The sequence below is a fragment of the Zalophus californianus genome, chromosome 10 (genome assembly GCF_009762305.2).
Source record: "Zalophus californianus isolate mZalCal1 chromosome 10, mZalCal1.pri.v2, whole genome shotgun sequence".
Lineage (NCBI taxonomy): Eukaryota > Metazoa > Chordata > Mammalia > Carnivora > Otariidae > Zalophus > Zalophus californianus.
This window is the reverse complement of record NC_045604.1, coordinates 27,790,613-27,808,760: the sequence shown is the minus strand read 5'-3', so window position 1 is coordinate 27,808,760 and position 18,148 is coordinate 27,790,613. Positions and strand designations below refer to the sequence as shown.

Genomic DNA, 18,148 nt, shown 5'->3' with positions numbered 1-18,148 from the left:
TAGTCCTTTGGCCTCCACTCACCTGGAACAGATCAAATGACATGACAATTCCATCCCTCGATGGCAATGCAGCAGGTTATCCTGAAAATAAAAGACATATCCAAAAGCACCATGTCCCAGCCCTTCATCCTATACAGTTAACCCAGAACCAGAACAGGGAGCTGGATGACCTGCTCTTGGCTGGTTTTAAATGTTCCATTCAACTGACAAAAACGTAAAGATGTGTTCTTATGTAAGCAGTCATGAAACATGAAAACTTTACATAAATTTGGAAGACGTGAAATATACACTTTACAAATTGATTCTTTATACTTTGAAAATGGATTTACAACAGTATTACTTTACACAAGTTCCTACTTTATACAATGTTTTTAGGCAGCTTTTCAATAACATTTCTATTACAAGTTAGTTACACATGGAACCTCTCAGGAAGTTGGGAGGCTTGAGGAGCCACATGCAAGGGACTGATGACAGGGGCAAAAGGTGTGAGACCATCACTCTGGTGCTCAACTAGGAGCTGAGAAAGGACTCCAACTCTCACATGGAGCTAAATCAAGGCACTGGGATCTTCACTGTTTTCCTCAGCTCTTCTTCCCAACGGGCAAACTTTCATCAGAAGAGGCCTGTGTTTTCTACATCAATATGGCAAAGAAACCTTCTAATACAGGCTGACGCCTATCATAGACTAGCACAGTCAGGTACTGAATGGTGATGGGTAATGACTCTTGAAGTATTTGTTTTTCAATTCTATCTCCTGTTACAGGTATATAGCATCTATAATCCATTCCAGTCTGTGTTACATGGCAGGAAATCTGGGCAGGATTGAGCCCAGAACACCCATGGGCACTAAATATCAATCAGTGCCTGATCCAAGCCAGAGGCAGGTCTTAATGGAGTGCCAAATACCCAGCAAGATTATAAATGAAAAAAACAAGACGCAGAAACCCACTGCAAAAGGGCCTTCAGAGTTCAACAAAAGGTACAAGGCAACATGAAGTTTTACCCCCTTCCAGGTAGGCATCCACTTTGTTCTCAGGGTTATCTTACACAAACACCCAAAGGGTCATGTTAATTTTAATAGCAAATTAAGTGAATCCCAGATACTTCTGCCAAAACAAAAGACCTAAAGTCTAAAGATCTTTATATATCATTTTTTAAAGCTCTGTATGGCAGAATGAAGCAGGGACACTCAGGCTTTTACCAACCTCCACCACCACGGACGATATCTCTGGCTTTAGGCTAACCAGATAGAAAAGGGAGTTCCACCTCCCAGGATGCTGAAATGAAATTGTAAAGAAGTCCATCTCCTTTATAGCTGATCCAAATTACACAATCTTTCTCCAGCCTAGAGCCTACATAAGAAACTAGCCCTTTCTTGATTCCGCATAAGAAATCCTCTAGAGTCTGATCTGAAAGAAGGAAAAACAAAAACACAAGAGCCACTGGCATGAGGCAGGGGCACTCATCCACCCTTTGGTGCCAAGTTCACTAGGCTCCTTCACCCTTCTGGCTCAGGCTCCAGCTAACAGTCCTTCCTTCTCACACCTCTCATGCAGCTGCTTGAGGATTACTGAGGATTAATGAGATGAAGCATCAGTTTCTCTGTGTGTTTTCTCTTCTTTCTCCAGGTGTAGAAGTGCCTCTGGGACACAGGCTGGCTTCACAGCTAACACATAGTAAACAAGGTTTTTAGATAACATCACTTTGTAGTCGATCTGGGTACTTAACAGAAGGTATCAGTTAGAAGGTAGATGTACCTTTGTTCATTTGCTGTGTTAGTGCACAAGGTAGGAGGAAAACTAGAGAAGACCTGCAAGACACCACCCAGGCTTTGTCATTCACCAGCAGTGTCAGTGTAACTGGGCAGGTGACGCTCTCTCCAACTTCAGTATCATCATAGGTAAACACATCAGTGGCCCTCTCATGGGGGAGAGGGCGGTAAAAACACATCTTCTTGCCCTTCCCCCACTAACTCAGAGAGGCAGAGAATCCACCTCACCTGGAATGCTGTTGTCAGGGACTGTGGACAACCCATACGTGAGGAAGAACACGAGGAGGGGGCCCAGGAGGTGCATACCAGATGGGCAAAACTCTCTAAAGGCAAAGGCTTTATTTCAGCTGCAGTGTCCCCTTTCAGTTCTATTCTCAATGGAACTGGGACAGATGGCATCCTGTCCCAGTGTCAGGGGGTTCTTAAGAAAGGCCAAACCACTATTATTCCAGATTGTACTCTGGAATCTCTGGCCCCGGAACCCCCGTCATGATGACAAGGAGAGACATCACAACTGTGGGAAAGCTGCAGACAATTACAAGTCATTCTTAAAGAGATTTAATTATTTGAGTTGCATCAAAGGGGATATAGTACATTTAAATCTCTGCTACATCACAAACTGCTGTTTTTGTTGTTTTGTTTTATTAACGACCCACTAGTTCTACCCATCTCCAGGTTTATGGCTACAGAATGGGGCGAAAATAAGTATTACCAACAGAAGAGGAAAAACCAAGCAAGCGTCTGTTCTGTTCACCAAGTCTTCTCCACTGCAGAACAGAGCCCTTTAAAAAAGAAAGGAGGGGAAAGGCTGTGGACTACCGACAACCAGCAACAACAGCTGGAGTTAGAAAGCGACAGGAAGGAAGTCACGGGGGCAGAGCCTGCGTGCTCACAAGCTGTCCCTCGACCCACACTTTCCTAGCCGTCCGCAAAGATCCATCTTCCTTAAATTTCCTTTTGACATCTTAACCCTAAACCAAGTTTCCCTGTCAATTCCAGTATAATAGAGACACCATTTCCACAGGAGGCCTGATTTGAGGACTGGAATGATTTGCCACCATTCTGAAAAGCTTATTTAAAAACAGCATGGCTTTAAAGATAAGTTCTATTCCTTGAAGACTGGGTGGGGTTCTTTATTAGTAGAGATGGGAGGCATACGGCCCACCAAACAGAGCAGGATACAGAAGAACAATCCACTGCTGCTGCAGCCTAGCTGGGCAGAGGCAAAAGCAAGCAACACCCCCGTCTCGCTCTTCCAAGCCCACAAGGTAGAGGGGCGTAAGAAGCTGTAGTCTAATGGCTCTAAAAAACCAGCATTTAGTGTTAAATTAGGACCAAGGATTTATTCCACAATATAAACTGCAACATGTGATACAAGCTACCAAAAAAATAGTAGGAGAGGAAGGGAGGGGCAGGGGAAAAGCCAAAATACAGCCGTGGCAATTACTTACAGAGCAGTCTCTTTTCTACATCACTAGTTCATCAGTGACACTAGAAACTAGACATTTGTGTTCTGTACATCAACCAAATGCTAAAGCACCAACACACTGTTTGGAAGTTTGTTTTGTTTTGTTTTAATTCCAGCCACTGAAACCAACACAGAAGTTATTGCTTTGATAAATAAACCTAGTCTACCAGGAAAAAGAAAAGTGGATAAAGAAACAAACAAAAACCCCAAAAGTGAAAAACTTAAGTTCCCCAATATGGTAACAGAGTAAACAAGAGAGAAATTCCTCAAATGAGGATTTACTGGAATTTCTGGTGCCCTTCTGGGCACTGAAACTGAGTTGGACTCGTAAGCCGGTAAATCCCAGACAGAGGTAAGATTTTAATGCTGTACATGGAAAGGTGCAAAAGCCCCAATGCCTTCCAAACTGGTGGAAACCCCTGCGGAAAAACCAGCCAGCATTTCAAACCTCAACAACCACAAACAGCTCTTAAGGAAAAAAATACAAAAAGTGTCAAAAATTTTTTTAGTTGTTTTTTCTTTTTTCAAAGAGTTCTGGAAAAATGATCCCATACGGAATAGAAATAGCACCGTTTACAGGCTGGTTTGAATACCAGTCCTGCAGCTTTGCTGAGAAATTGAAGAAATCTTCTTGGTTGGAGTCCTGAATTACATTAAGTGGTTGGGGGGGGTGTTTGTGTTTGTGTTTTTATTTGCGGCTCGGTGCGTCCTTCACAGTACAGCGCACACAGATGTAGTCTTCCTTCTCCGCCATCTCTGGAGAAACACCAACACAGACCTGGTGAAACCACTGATTGCAGCTGCCATCACACTGGACCCAGTCCACCTGGTTACAAAGAGCAGGGAGACGGGGTTTTCAGAGGAAAAAATGTGATTCAAAACTGGGCAGGCCAGCCTCAAGGTATTCAGGCCGTTTGCCACTACCGGCCACTGTCCCACCACCGGGACCTCGGGCACAACAGCTACGCCACATGAGTGCAGCTGGCCCACCAGCCAAAGCAACCAAGTCAAAGCCATTCTTCAAGTCGTGACTGCTTTGGGGTTAAGACAGCGCCGCCCTGTGATAAGTAAGCAAAAGGGCGTTACATCAGCATCCCTCCCACCTTCTTAGCGCCGGGACGGTGAAAGCTGGAAGAGCAGGAAGAGGAAAAAGGGAAGAATAAGAGTTTCTTCAAGAAAAGGGAGAAGACCCAGGAACGATGGTTAAGAGCAGAGATATCAGTGGGGGAGGGCTGAGCAATCCATTCAGATCAGCTCAAAGCAGATAAGCAGAAGAGAAAGACCCAGCGAGATGAGGTGTAGTTTACAGGGTTTCTGAGTTAAGGGAAAGCACGTCCTCTATGGCCCAAACCTCACTGACCTCATCTCCTTCTGGCTGCAGGCAGCTCACAGCTGGGCAGATGGCATCTTCATCCTCAGAGTCCTCCTGTTCGGAATAGGATGTGTCTGAGGGCAGGGAATGAGTTTCGGCAGAACGGACTAATTCATAGCTACGCTCTCTCTCTAACTTGAAACTGTTCATGTCCTTGGAGTGGCTCAGTTTGATTTTCTTCTTTTTGGGGGTCCGCATTTTTTTAACTCGATCCCACCGATCACTGGAGAGGCCTTCTCTTTCCAGGCGTCTCTTCAGTTTTCTCTCAAGACTGTTGATTCCATCTCGCTTCCCACGGCAGCACTCATTCTGGGTGGAGGACAGGCAAAGTCAATTTTAGCTGACAGTTTTGCCTGTTACTCAAACTAGTGAAGTATTAGCTGTATGAGAAACTGGATGATCTCTCATCAACATTTTAAAAATCCTGCAACCTGGGGCGCCTGGGTGGCTCAGTCGGAGAAGAGCGTGCGACTCAATCTTGGGGTGAGCTCGAGCCCCACATCAGGTGTAGAGAAGACTTATTAAAAAAAAAAAATACTGGGGCGCCTGAGTGGCTCAGTTGGTTAAGCATCTGCCTTCGGCCAGGTCATGCTCTCAGGGTCCTGGGATCGAGCCCCACATCGGGCTCCCTGCTCGCCGGAGAGCCTGCTTCTCCCTCTCCCTCTGTCTGCCGCTCTGCCTACTTGTGTTCTCTATCTCTGTTAAATAAATAAATAAAAATCTTAAAAAAAAAAAAAAATACTGCACCCTGCCACCACTGCCACCACATCCCCTCACGTCCTATGGGACAACCTGCTTGAGTTTAGCTAACCGAACTGTTAGTGCTATCAAAAGAAATAGTGGAAAAAGGAAATGTTAAAGACAGGCTTTCAAATTAGCACCAGAAGATGGGGAGATGCCTACATTCTCCTCTTCACCAACTACAGGAGTAAAAGACTACCATGTAGCTTCTACCTAGGTGTGTATGCTTATCCTTTGACCTACAGACTTCTAAGGAACCGTGCTAATACCTTCCTTCTTTAAGGACATACATCCCCACCCCTTACAGAAATGAAGTGCATTAACTGAACATAACCAATAATGGTGCTACACTACTATCTGTTATCATAATGAAAAATAAAATTCTAGGGGCCCCTGGGTGGCTCAGTTGGTTGAGCATCTGACTCTTGGTTTCGGCTCAGGTCATGATCTCAGGGTCATGGGATCGAGCTCCACACTCAGTGGGGAGTCTGCTCTTCCTCTCCCTCTGCCCCTCGATCTGCATTCTCTCTCTCAAATAAATAAATCTTTTTCTTAATTTAAAAATACAAAAAAATAAAATTCTAAATGGTATTTGATAGTGAGATTCTCCCCTATCCTATTATTCTCAGGAGTTTTGAATGTTATAGGTCAGTTAGCTTACTAAGAGAAAGCAGCAGCATCTTTAAGCTAAGACACAGAACATACATGGTGTCTATCCCCTTCAAGTAAGTCAGCACTCAAAACAGGCACCCTCAGTCTGATGACCCAGTCCTCACACCAGCTGTCCTGTTAGGGTTAGAGCAGTTAAAGCATTTGTTAAACGTTAACTCCAAGATGTTCTTTAGATTTTGAAAGCTTTATACCAAAAGGCCTTCCCAACTATAATTACATTTTCATCTCTACAGTATTTCTCTTACAAAAAAATAATCCTGCTTCTAGCTATTATCACATGGGCATGATGAAAAGCACCATGCTAAAAGGAAAAAAAAATTCACGGTCACTTAAAAAACAGCACCAAATTCCAGGATATGAGCCCAAAGTGATGCCTAGCACCCCTCTGCTCACTGAGAGCCTTAGGAATGGGGTTGTGAGGTAGACAGTTTGCATCCTTTTCATGATCGAAGACAGCATCTCATTCACCTAACTATTTAGATGGAATGACACTAAAAATCATGATCCCCACCCTGGACTATATTCCCCAGCTGCCTGTCAGACACTCACCTTCTCACTGCTGGGTCTAGCTGGTGAACTTCGGTCAGTTTGCTGAGTAGGGGTCGGCTTTGCAAGTAAAGTCTGGTAAAGTTCCTGAATTTCAGGAAGGGATACCTGGAGCAACTGGGCTTCCATCAACAGTTCATTCACTTCTGGACTAATACCTGTTAAAAACCACACCAAAGGGTAATGATGACAATAGAGGGTGTTTCACATGGACATTGAGACCTACAAGCACAGCAGGACCACCCCTCATCCCCCTCATACCACTGCCACCCTCGCCTTGTAAAATTATATTAGGTTCACGTAATGTGTCTAAAGCCACAATATAATAAGAACCCAAACTAAGATTTTTCTCAGGCTTCTGATTACTAGTGAAGTACTAAGTCTACACTGAATCCCCTCTTCACTTAATTATTGCTAACACAGAAGAGGTCATACATCTGCCTTGATAGCTTCTGCTTTCAACAGAAAGCACAGAACAGGCCAAGACATGGGCAATCTGGGGAGAATGAGTAGCTCCAACCCCATTACCAAACACATAGTGGGATGGCATGACTAAGGGTTAGGACGCCCGCCACGGCTCCAGGCCGAACTCCTGGGGCAACCATGTACACGGAAGCGCAGCTGACCCTTGAATAACGTGGGAGTTGGGGATGCTGAATCCCTAAAACAATGGAAAATCCATGTGTTACTTTTAACTCCCCCCAAAAACTTAAGTGCTAATAGCCTACTGCTGACCGGAAGTCTTACCGATAACATTAACAGCTGATTAACATATTTTGCATGCTTATGTATTATATACTATTCCTAGAATAAAGTAAGCTAAAGAGAACAGACTGTTAAAATCGTAAGGAAGAGAAAATACACATTTACTATACTGTGCTGTATTTATTGAGGAAACTTGTGTATAAGTGGACCTGCGTAGTTTAAGAATCAACATAGAAAAAAGAAGGTAGGTTTCTGGGCGCCTGGGTGGCTCAGTTGGTTAAGCGACTGCCTTCGGCTCAGGTCATGATCCTGGAGTCCCAGGATCGAGTCCCACATCGGGCTCCCTGCTCAGCAGGGAGTCTGCTTCTCCCTCTGCCCCTCTTCCCTCTCGTGCTGTCTCTCATTCTTTCTCTCGCAAATAAGTAAATAAAATCTTTAAAAGAAAAAAGAAAAAAGGTAGGTTTCAAGTATAGATTATCTCTAAGATCCCAAAGAAGCCCATGACTTAGCACGTGACTGAAATGGCTGGTATTTAAGTCAGTTGGCATGGGATTAACCCTTTCATCCCTGAAAGCAATGTATTAAAGCCTTTTCCTATTTGCTTTGCATTTATAAATCTTCTAGCATGATCCTCCGCCTACCTTGCAAATTCTTAGTAACCCGTATCCGACATTTGAGGATAAAGTCTTTTTAAGTATCTGAACAACAAAAACCTACTGCAAGATTACTCATTACTACCCAGCCCTCCTCCTCCTCCTCATCAACGAACTATATACAAACCATGGAGGGGGATACAACTTCGGCCAGTGGAGAAGGGAGAGTGTACATATGAGGCTCTGCCATCCCAGTCATCAGGCAAGAAAAAGGCTGTTGTGCCAGTAGGCGGAGACACCTAATGGAAGGAAAACATTTTATAGGAAAGCTTTTTCAGGATTAAAAATTCTCCCACCAGTCCAAGGAACGTAGTTTGGGTTATCAAGCAGGCAAACAGGAAAGAAGGACTTCAATTCCCAACTCAAAGAAGTCTCCAAGTATTTTAGATTTAGCCAAATCAACTCATATCCACCAAGCCTTTAGTCTTCCTGGTTTTACCTGGACTGATTCCACAGAGGTCAAGAGCACCGTTGGGAAATAAGGCATTTTCTTTGCATGAGAACAGACCTTACAGCCTTTTTATACCCTATGTGATTCTCCTAATGAAGGTTATTAACACAATGAACACAGACATGTGCCCCTTTGAGCAAACTGACCGAGGAACTGTCAGATCTCATGCACATCCACCTTCCTCCCTCCCTCCCTCAGTGCTTATTAAAAAGTGCTAGGAGAAACACTCCTTTGACTCTGAACTAGTAAGTAAGTAACAATTGTGTCCTCTCCTTTTGTCAATAAAGGTAAACTTCTAGCCTCTCTTGTGTACACAAGATACTCCTCCCCTACAGGCTACCCAAATGAGGACAACTCACCCTATGCAACTAAAATTTAATTCATCATTTGCTAAGACCCAGACACTGTATTTCACAGGCCTGGAAAGAAATGTAAAAGAAAACGAGGATACAAATATGACGGAATCAATTTTTTGTCTTTTATCTTTGATCAGCTGAACATCTAACTCCTAATCCACTGTCTGTGTTAGCACACACAGGCGAGCTACGAGATCTCGGCCAGAGAACTCTGCACAGGATCTGAACATCAGGTCACACGCGCATCAAGACTGAATACCGCCCTCTGATTGTATTTTTCTGATATTTTCACATTCTTTTCCTGCAGTCACCTTCTATGGAAGAAGACAAAAAACTCTGCCCATCCCAGGGATGGTCAGAAGAATCTTGCTTTTATAGCAGAAAGATCATGGATGGTATGAAACCCACTGCCTTTCCTCTGAAGCAACACAGTACTCAGACACTTCAAAACTTACTCTTTCCTCAAGGGGCAGTAAGAGACACAAGGCAGAAAGCACGTCCCCCTCCAGTCAGGGACTTACATGAGAGGAAGCAGGGGAAAAAAGCAGTCACGCAAAAATTCTAAAAATTCATACATATTAAATATGTATCTGGAATTCATACACATAAATGGGAAAACTATACATATCTATGGAAAGGTGAAATCTGCTCTCCAGAAGCAGACTGCCTGAGAGACACCTTCTGAGTGCCAGGAACAGAGAAAACGAAAACAACACGGTTAGGGACACAGAGCCCTCAAAGCGGGGAGCTGAAAAGTGAGCACTGGCACCAGTCAAGCCATCACCAGGAACAGCAACAGTACCAGAGTGAAAGGTGCCGGGGAAAGGGACAGAGCTTGGCAGATACCAGTAACTGGCAAAGAAAAGTCCAGACTCACCTTGTTTGTCTCAGACACCTGTCCTGCTGAAGCTTGCCATCTGCTATACCATAGTCCTGAGCCCAGTCGATCTTGCACAGATTTGAGAGTCCCTGATGAAAGCAGCTGCTGGGCTCTGTGTTGCCAGTTCACGGTTCTTTCGATCATATATCGAAGTGCATCTCCCTCAGGAAGGCGAACTCTGATACGCTGCAGGGATGCCAGCAGGGGCAGAATTTTCTCTAATGGAGGTTTCTCTGACCTCCGACAATGGGGACAAAGCCAGATGCGGGGGCCTTGTGAAATACTGGGTACCGCCACACAGCTAGTGTGGAAAGCATCCCTGCAGAGTTCACACTGTATCATGGGGGCAGCTGGGGCCTTCTGACATAGGCAGACTTTCAGCTCCACATCTTGGACAGGTGACAGCAACTTCCCTTCATTGGCTAGTCTGAGAGACTGCAAGGCTTCCATTTCCCTTAGCCGAGCTTCCCCAAGTGTTGCCATCTAAAAAGGATTTAACAATCAAGGACAATGTCAGAATTTAGCCCTCTCCTAAATCTCAAGGGTCCTAGAGTAGATGATCTACATTTAAATCCTGGCTCCGTCTCACTGAGTTATTTGAATGGCCCTGGGCAGCATGTTCCACTGTGGCTAAATGTTCACATGTATAAAATGCAGTTAATAGTACAGTCCATCTCCCAGGGCTGCAGTGATGATTACTTGAGAGCCCTGTGATAGAGCACGCTCTGCCGGGCACACAGTGAACAATGTGAGCAATTACTGAGCACATACTACTTCTTAAAGTCCAACTTCCTTGCACATTTACTTCTCTTAAAAGATATAGGCTTTTCACATTCTACGTGCACTAATTCCTGGGGTTCTCCATGTTTTCATAGTTCCATTAGCTTCTGTGTTCTTTTAGAGAGGTACTTTGGATAGAAAAGTCTCTAAAGCGGCCACTACACAATGGTAGTTTATGCCTCTTACTATCTTTAACATTAAGGCCTTATACATGGGCCGGACACAGCCACTGTAGATAATGAAACTGGATACCTCATGAGATAATTAAACAGAAAGCACTTTACCAGACTTTTCTTACATACACGTGCGCACACACGTGCATGCTTTATATAAAATAAGCTCATTAGGGCACAGACAAAAGCAAGCTGCTTTTCTGCAGAGTGGCAGGTATACTCAAACTGTAAAGTCTTTCCTCTCTAAACGAGAGCCATGTCCCACGAAAGTGGGGAGTTCAGTTAACCTGTATAAGTGACTTGAAAATAACACATAAACAGAACCAACTTCAAAGTAAAAAGCTAGAGTGACATTGAACATATTCCTGAACAATATTTACAAGATGTCTGTTAAGTGAAACCTTCACATGAACGGACTAAGCATCTACTATACAAGGTATCCAATATATAAACAGGTCCAGGTATTACAGATCTATTCATTATGCACCATGAAGTAAAAGCTATCTAAATGTGATAAACTAAAATCACTGGCTACGTCAAGAGTTAGCCACTACCACCTTGAACTTAATATCCAGTTTCCCCAATAAAAGGTTGGACCACCGAAGTCCTCCTCCAGCACTTCACTGATATAGAAATACAGATAAATGTGGGAGGGGGGAAGCGCCGATTTTTAAAACTGAGTTCTCCCCTCTAGAAACAAAAGCTACAGGCTGCAGGAACCATTCCTTTCCCCAATTCTATTCCCAAATCCTTAAAACGTTAATCTGTCACAGTTAAAACCATTCCCAGTTATCACACCCACCCACCATCAGACCTGTAATGATTCACCAGATGAGGTGCCCTGAGTCTTAAGGCCAGAATGAACTCTCCATTATTTCTTTTTGGAATGGGAAAGAAAATGTATGAATGATTAAGGAAGAAACAAAAAGATCTGGAAGTAAATTAGGTAACAAACCTTTGGTATATTTTTTAAAAATCCACTTATTTCTGTAGACAAAAACAATGTACAGGCAGTATATACGGGTTATGTGATAACAGGGTGCCTTCCTAGAACTCACAAATGGGGAGCAAACAGCTTGTCTTTCAGAGTTCTACTATGAAATCAACAGGTAATGTATAAGTTCTTAAGCCAGGGATTCATACACTAGATGGGCAGAGACTAGACTCTGAAAGATATAGCATGCAAAGTTCAAAACAGACAGTGGCTTTAGAAAAACAGACCACAGAAATAACAGTGGAAAGCAGCTCCTTAAAAAAACCAGAATGATGCTCAAACAGCACAATCTGATTAGAAACTGACTCAATATACAAATATGCCCTGAGGAAGTCTGTGTCAAAATACATAAATCAAGGCAATCCATGTCAGTCACCAGAGAAGTCAGGTAGCTATAGAGGAACAGACTGCGAAAAAGATGCCCTGACCAGAGACTGATCCCATCTAGTCTAGTCCTTGGAGCTGGGATAGTCCAACTCTACAGTGGGCAACACTTTGTGCCACTTAAAGCACCCAGGTGGGACTATATCCAAGTAAAAAGCTTTTGCACAACAAAGTAAACAAACAAAATTAAAAGGTGACCTACAGAATAGAAGAAAGTATTGGCAAAGCACATACCTGATAAGGGGTTAATATCCAAAATAGATAAAGAACACATACAACTTAATAGCAAGAAACAAACACAGGCAGAGGATAGGACTATTTTTCTAAAGAAGACATACAAAGACGACATAGGTACATGAAAAGATGGTCAACCACGAAACTGCAAATCAAAATCACAATGCAAGATCACCTCACACCTAGGAGAATGGCTATTATCAAAAATGCCAAGAAGTAACACATGTTGGTGAGGATGTGGAAAAAAGGGAACTCTGTGCACTGTTGGTGGGAATGTAAATCAGTACAGCCACTCTGGAAAACAATATGGAGGCTCCTCAAAAAATTAAAAATAGAAATACCAAATGATCCAGCAATTCCACTTCTGGGTATTTATCTGAAGAAAGAAAAACACTAACTTAAAAAGCTACCTGCACGGAGCAGGAGATGAACCATGAGAGACAATGGACTCTGAGAAACAAACTGAGGGTTCTAGAGGGGAGAGGGGTGGGAGGATGGGTTAGCCTGGTGATGGGTATTAAAGAGGGCACATACTGAACGGAGCACTGGGTGTTATGCACAAACAATGAATCATGGAACACTACATCAAGAACTAATGATGTAATGTATGGTGATTAACATAACAATAAAAATTTTTTTAAAAAGCTACCTGCACCCCCCCATGTTCACTGCAACATTATTACAGTAGCCAAGACATGGAAGCACCTTAAGTGTCCATCAGTGGATGAATGGATAAAGAAGATGTGGTGTATGTACATACAATAGAATATTATTCAGCCGTTAAAAAAAAAGGAAATCTCACCACTTGCAACAATATAGATGGACTGTAATTGCGTTGGGCTAAGTGAAATGAGTCAAAGACAAATATTGTATGAATCCAAAAACAACAACAACAACAACAACAAAAACAACCCACAGTTACAGAGAACAAATCAATGCCTGCCAGAGGCAGGGGGTGGGGAGTGGGCTAAATGGGTAAAGGCAGTCTAAAGGTACAAATTTCCTGTTATAAAATAAGTCCTGAGGATATAAGGTACAGCATGTTGACTACAGTTAATACTGTACCATATTGTATACTTGGACGCGGCTAAGAGTAGATTTTTAAAGTTCTCACCATAAGAAAAAGTTTGTAACTATGTGCGGTGATGGATGTTAACTAGACTTATTGTGGTGATCAATCAAATCATTATGCTGTACACTTGAAACTAACATAATGTTATATGCCAATTATAGCTCAATAAAAGAAAAAAAATCTAAGCATCCAAATTACCTGTCTTCTTTTGTTCTAATACTGTGGGGCTCACTGACCACGAGCTAGACTCTGCTTCAGCTTCTTATGATGATACCAGCTTTGAATCAACAGTGCTCACTAAATGTAGTCAGACTCAAAGGTATCCAATACACTTTTAAATGTATTTTTTAAGCACATGTGTTTGTGTATTTATTTTACTTACTTACTTAGTAAGCTCTACGCCCAATATGGGGCTTTAACTCACAACCCTGAGATCAAGAGTCACACACTCCACCCACTGAGCCAGCCAGGCACCCCTTATGTGTATTTCCTGTTGTAAATTAGTAAGTTGGCAGTACAGTTTCACTTATCTGTTATCTGTTAACCTTGATACCCGCAGTCAGCATCCTGGGATCAACCCACAGGCAATGACAAGACGGAGTCTGCAGAACTCAGACTGGGAGGCCCTCCCTGTACCTGCTGCACCTCTATGTATCTTCTACTCAAAACGTTTACATTTGACAATTTTCAGAAAGTCTTTTTGGTAAAACGGAGTACTCTTAAGGTTATCCTTTTACATACCTTACCAATATCCCTGTGAACAAGAAAGGGTTAGAAATCATCCTCCCTAAGCAACAGAGAAAGAAGAAAAAGCCCCACTACGTACAGCTGAAGCAGTCTCCTTGCTTTCACTTAAAGCTCTCTCCAGGTCACTCAGACTCTCTAGTTTGGCGCTTTTCTTCTTTCCACTTGGCAAGGGCTCCTTGAACTTTCTCTGCTTCCTCTTCAATCCCCAAAGGCCAATGTCACATCGAGGACACAGCACCTAATGTGGGGCAAAGCACAACTACCAGTAAGATGGATTTCAGATAAAGCCTTAGGAAGCTCCACAATAAAAGCCTAAGCAGTGGGAAGGATGTAAACTTCTTATTATCTAACATTTTCTCTGTCACATGCCACTCTAAAGCCAGAAAACTCTCCTCTATAAAGGGAAGGAGGGAGGGAATGAATTTCACAAAACATTGACTTTGATTATAGACTGGATGAAACAGTTAAGTTCAATGTGATATATACCAATTCCAGTCATAATGTACTACCAGTATCAGCTTACAAAAAATACAAAAAGTGCAACTCTAGCACTTTATGAGAGGTGGATGAGACTATTTACCAGGCTTATTAAATGCAAATGGTGCAGCATGGCCAAGGTTAAAAAAAGTCCAGTTTCAACCCAGACTGAGGAACTTCAATGAGAAAAATGTTCTTCTTTAGACGTTGAATGTTATCCCAAATGTATCCAGGTAACACTTAAAGGTTATTTCACTGGCAGTTCAGAAGAATCTCCCTGGCTCTACTGAAAAAAAAAATAACTCCCAGAATGTAGATCAGTCAGTGATGCCACCTTTGTGAGGGAAGGGACTGCATGTTCTACAAGCTAAGAGATCCGAAGGTCTTGTAGATGGGCTGGTTGCAAACTTACCTCTAAGAGAGAATATGGAGAATTCTCAGTCAAGAATGTATTAGCAGCACATTCTTTCCAAGCCTGAACCTCAGCTACTAGTAATTCCAGTCTTGGTAAAGAATTCAGGTGTACTGGGATAGATCGGCCTCGGGTAACAAGTTCTGTGAGTGTGTCTAACACTGGCACACGTCCTCCAACCTAATGAGTCAAGAAAAATTGTAGCAACTTAGAAAAAAGAATACTTCTCTGCAAAGTGGGAAAAGCACAATTCAGAGTAGACCTACTCCATTATTTCAACATGTTAACTTCATAGAGATGGACAAAACCTGCCAGCTGACCAATGGTAGTGGAGGTGTGGGTGACGTGTCTTCCTTCACTTAACAAATACTTTAAAAGAACCTAGTTTGTGCTAGTCCCCAAGGATACAACTATGAACAGGACATACACTGTGATCTCTTTGTTGACTTTTTATGCCCTTCTAAATTCACTTGTCATCTTGATCCCTACCTATAAACAGCTTGAAAAAAATTAAAGAGAAATGTAGATTTGCAATAACTCAAAAGGTTTTCACACTGACTTACGTTAACAGCAACAATATTTTACTCCAATCCACCCAATGATGAAGTAACTCAGTATAAATTATTCAGAAAACTAAAATGAGGCAAAAAGTCCCACTGGTTCTCAAACTTTCATATGCATTAAGAATAATCTGGAATGCTTGTTTAACAAGTTTCCTGGGCCCCACCCACAGATATTCTGATTCAGGTCACCAGGGAAGAGTCCATGAATTTACATTTCTTAACAAGTTTCCAGATGATGCTGATGCTCTTGGTACTGGGACCACATTTAAGATGTTACTTATTTATCTGAGTGAGAGAAAGAGTGAGCACAAGCAGGAAGAGGGGCAGAGAGGAGCAGACTCCCCACTGGGCAGGGAGCCCGATGCAGGGCTCTATCCCAGGATCCTGGGATCATGACTTGAGCCAAAGGCAGACGCTTAACCGACTGAGCCACCCAGGTGCCCCTGGCACCACATTTTGAGAATGAGAGACCCAAACTGGAAGAAGAATAAAAACATTAGGTTGGGTGTGGGGAGCACTGGTGTCCCTCTATACAATGGTAAATCTTAGCTTCACTAAGCAGGTCATCCAAATGTGTCTCCTGATGTGAAGCAATACAAAGTATACAGTATCACCTGATATTTTAATGTTATTCTAAGTAAAAAATATTTAACTTCAATCCATCAACTCTTTGAAACTAATTTCCAATTTAGAGGAAACACTGAAGATAGAACACACCACAAGGAAATAACCAGACAAATCCAGAAGGCAGAACTTACCACGGGGTAACTATTCTAGACAGTGACATGAAAGAAAGTAGGGTAGGGAAGAAAACACCACAAGATTCAAAGAAACTTAAGGACATATGTCAATAAGGTATAACATGTGGTGGTGGCCTAAACAACCAGAAGGGAAATTTTTGGGAAAATTGGGGAAAACTGAATATAGACTAGGAACTTGATGTTTCACTGTTTTTGGTATTTATTCTTACAGGATTGGAACTGTAACTGTGTAAATGTTCTGCTAGACACTTAAGAAAAGTGGCTCACAAACTACATGCTGTCTTTAATATTTAATTTAGAAATAAATGGAATGCTTCCTATGTGTAAAGCAGAATACTGAATAACATTGTAAAATACATAATCCACTAAATATGAAAAGGCTCCTTGTTGTTAGTCACATCTCTCCATTAGTCCTTAAGTATATGATGCAAGTAAAGGCCAGGCTATTATTTCAGAAATGGAGCAAAACTTGCTTTTTGTCCTTGTGGGCACTATTGAAAACACAGTACTAAGTAGTATACACATTACAAAATAAATAGAGTAAGCCTACCCAGAAATATGTCCTCTTTCTGACTTCACATGCTCATCTCTTCTTATTGCAATGACCTCACCTTGCCTTTCTGGCTGCCACCAATCATAAGTAAAAAGGGGGACTGTGACTAAAACTAATCAACTATAGTTCCAACCACCATTAACAACAGCCTGCATCTAAAACTCCCATTAAGGAAGTTTATGTACACAGTAAATACTTCCCTTGGTTTTTCTTTGGCTAGCTGGGGTGTCACCCCTTAATTAAGTAATAATATTTATCAAACAACAGTATCTTCTCTCTTCCCTTTTAACTAGAATTGATGACCAGATATTTTGTTGCAAACATCTGGCTAAATCTGGTTTGGCATTTCTTGTTAACAAAATTAATCAATTAGCACTACTTAAAATTAGACAAATATTCAGAAAACCAGGTATTTTTTATTCTTAGAATCTGATGGCTTCAACAAAACAGAACTTGAGACTCAACGATGAGATAAATTTTTAAAAAAACTAGCCCATTAAATAATTCAAAGATCTTTTTTTCTCAATAGGTCCATAAGACCTACTGATTTACAAAGATTACAAAGATAAAGGAAGACACTCCCCACCAACCACTTTTCAAATGAAGTTATCCAGCTGCAATTGGGTAAATCACAGAGTGCCTTTTGTCTGTACCTTAATAATGCTACAAGTGAATTTAACTCTTTTTTTAAATTTTTTTTAAAAACATTTTATTTAGTTATTTGACAGAGAGGGAGAGAAAGAGAGCACAAGCAGGGGGAGGAACAGAGGGAGAGGAAGAAGCACACTCCCCACCGAGCAGAGAGCCCAATGCGGGGTTCGATCCCAGGACCCAGTTCCTTGACCTAAGTCAAAGGAAGATGCTCAACCAACTGAACCACCCAGGAGTGCCTGAATCTAACTCTTTTTTAACGTATAGGCAAGTCATTAAGTAGGACATCAAACATAGGACCATATATACTTAGTGCAAATTACTTTGGAACTTGTTAAGTTTCATTTCTTTTGTAGGGGTAGGGAGGCACTTTAAGTCACTACTTGGTGAGGGGCGCCTGGGGGACTCAGTTGGTTAAGCAACTGCCTTTGGTTTAGGTCATGATTCTGGAGTCCCAGGGTCAAGTCCCGCATCGGGCTCCCTGCTCAGCAGGGAGTCTGTTCTCCCTCTGACCCTCTCCCGTCTCATGCTCTCTCTCTCTCTTTATTCTCTGTCTCACAAATAAAATCTTTAAATTAAAAAAAAAAGTCACTAGTTGGTGAAAAATTCTAGGCCCCGGCCTACTTTCGCCTTGTAATCATATAACCAGACTCACTAAATCTGCTACTCTTGATTGTCTGTACTCGAAGTTGTTAACAAGCCAACAAGAGACAACTGTACTCAAAGATCAGA

At 42.2% G+C, this 18,148-nt stretch overlaps 1 protein-coding gene across 2 annotated transcripts in view; it reads right to left on the bottom strand.

The window, feature by feature from the left end:
• Positions 1-285: 285 nt before the first annotated feature.
• KDM5B (lysine demethylase 5B) overlaps positions 286-18,148 on the bottom strand; it is an 80,943-nt gene continuing 63,080 nt past the window's right edge. The window contains exons 21-28 of one of the 2 annotated variants that reach the window (XM_027610957.2): positions 14,889-15,068; positions 14,079-14,237; positions 9,613-10,098; positions 8,056-8,167; positions 6,574-6,728; positions 6,058-6,138; positions 4,600-4,920; positions 286-4,065 (exon numbers count right to left, since the gene is read on the bottom strand). In XM_027610957.2, the coding sequence (XP_027466758.2) occupies positions 3,928-4,065; positions 4,600-4,920; positions 6,058-6,138; positions 6,574-6,728; positions 8,056-8,167; positions 9,613-10,098; positions 14,079-14,237; positions 14,889-15,068 (1,632 nt within the window). In that variant the 3' untranslated portion in view covers positions 286-3,927. The remainder of the gene's footprint in view (positions 4,066-4,599; positions 4,921-6,057; positions 6,139-6,573; positions 6,729-8,055; positions 8,168-9,612; positions 10,099-14,078; positions 14,238-14,888; positions 15,069-18,148) is intronic. The other variant, XM_027610958.2, reaches the window with a different exon arrangement.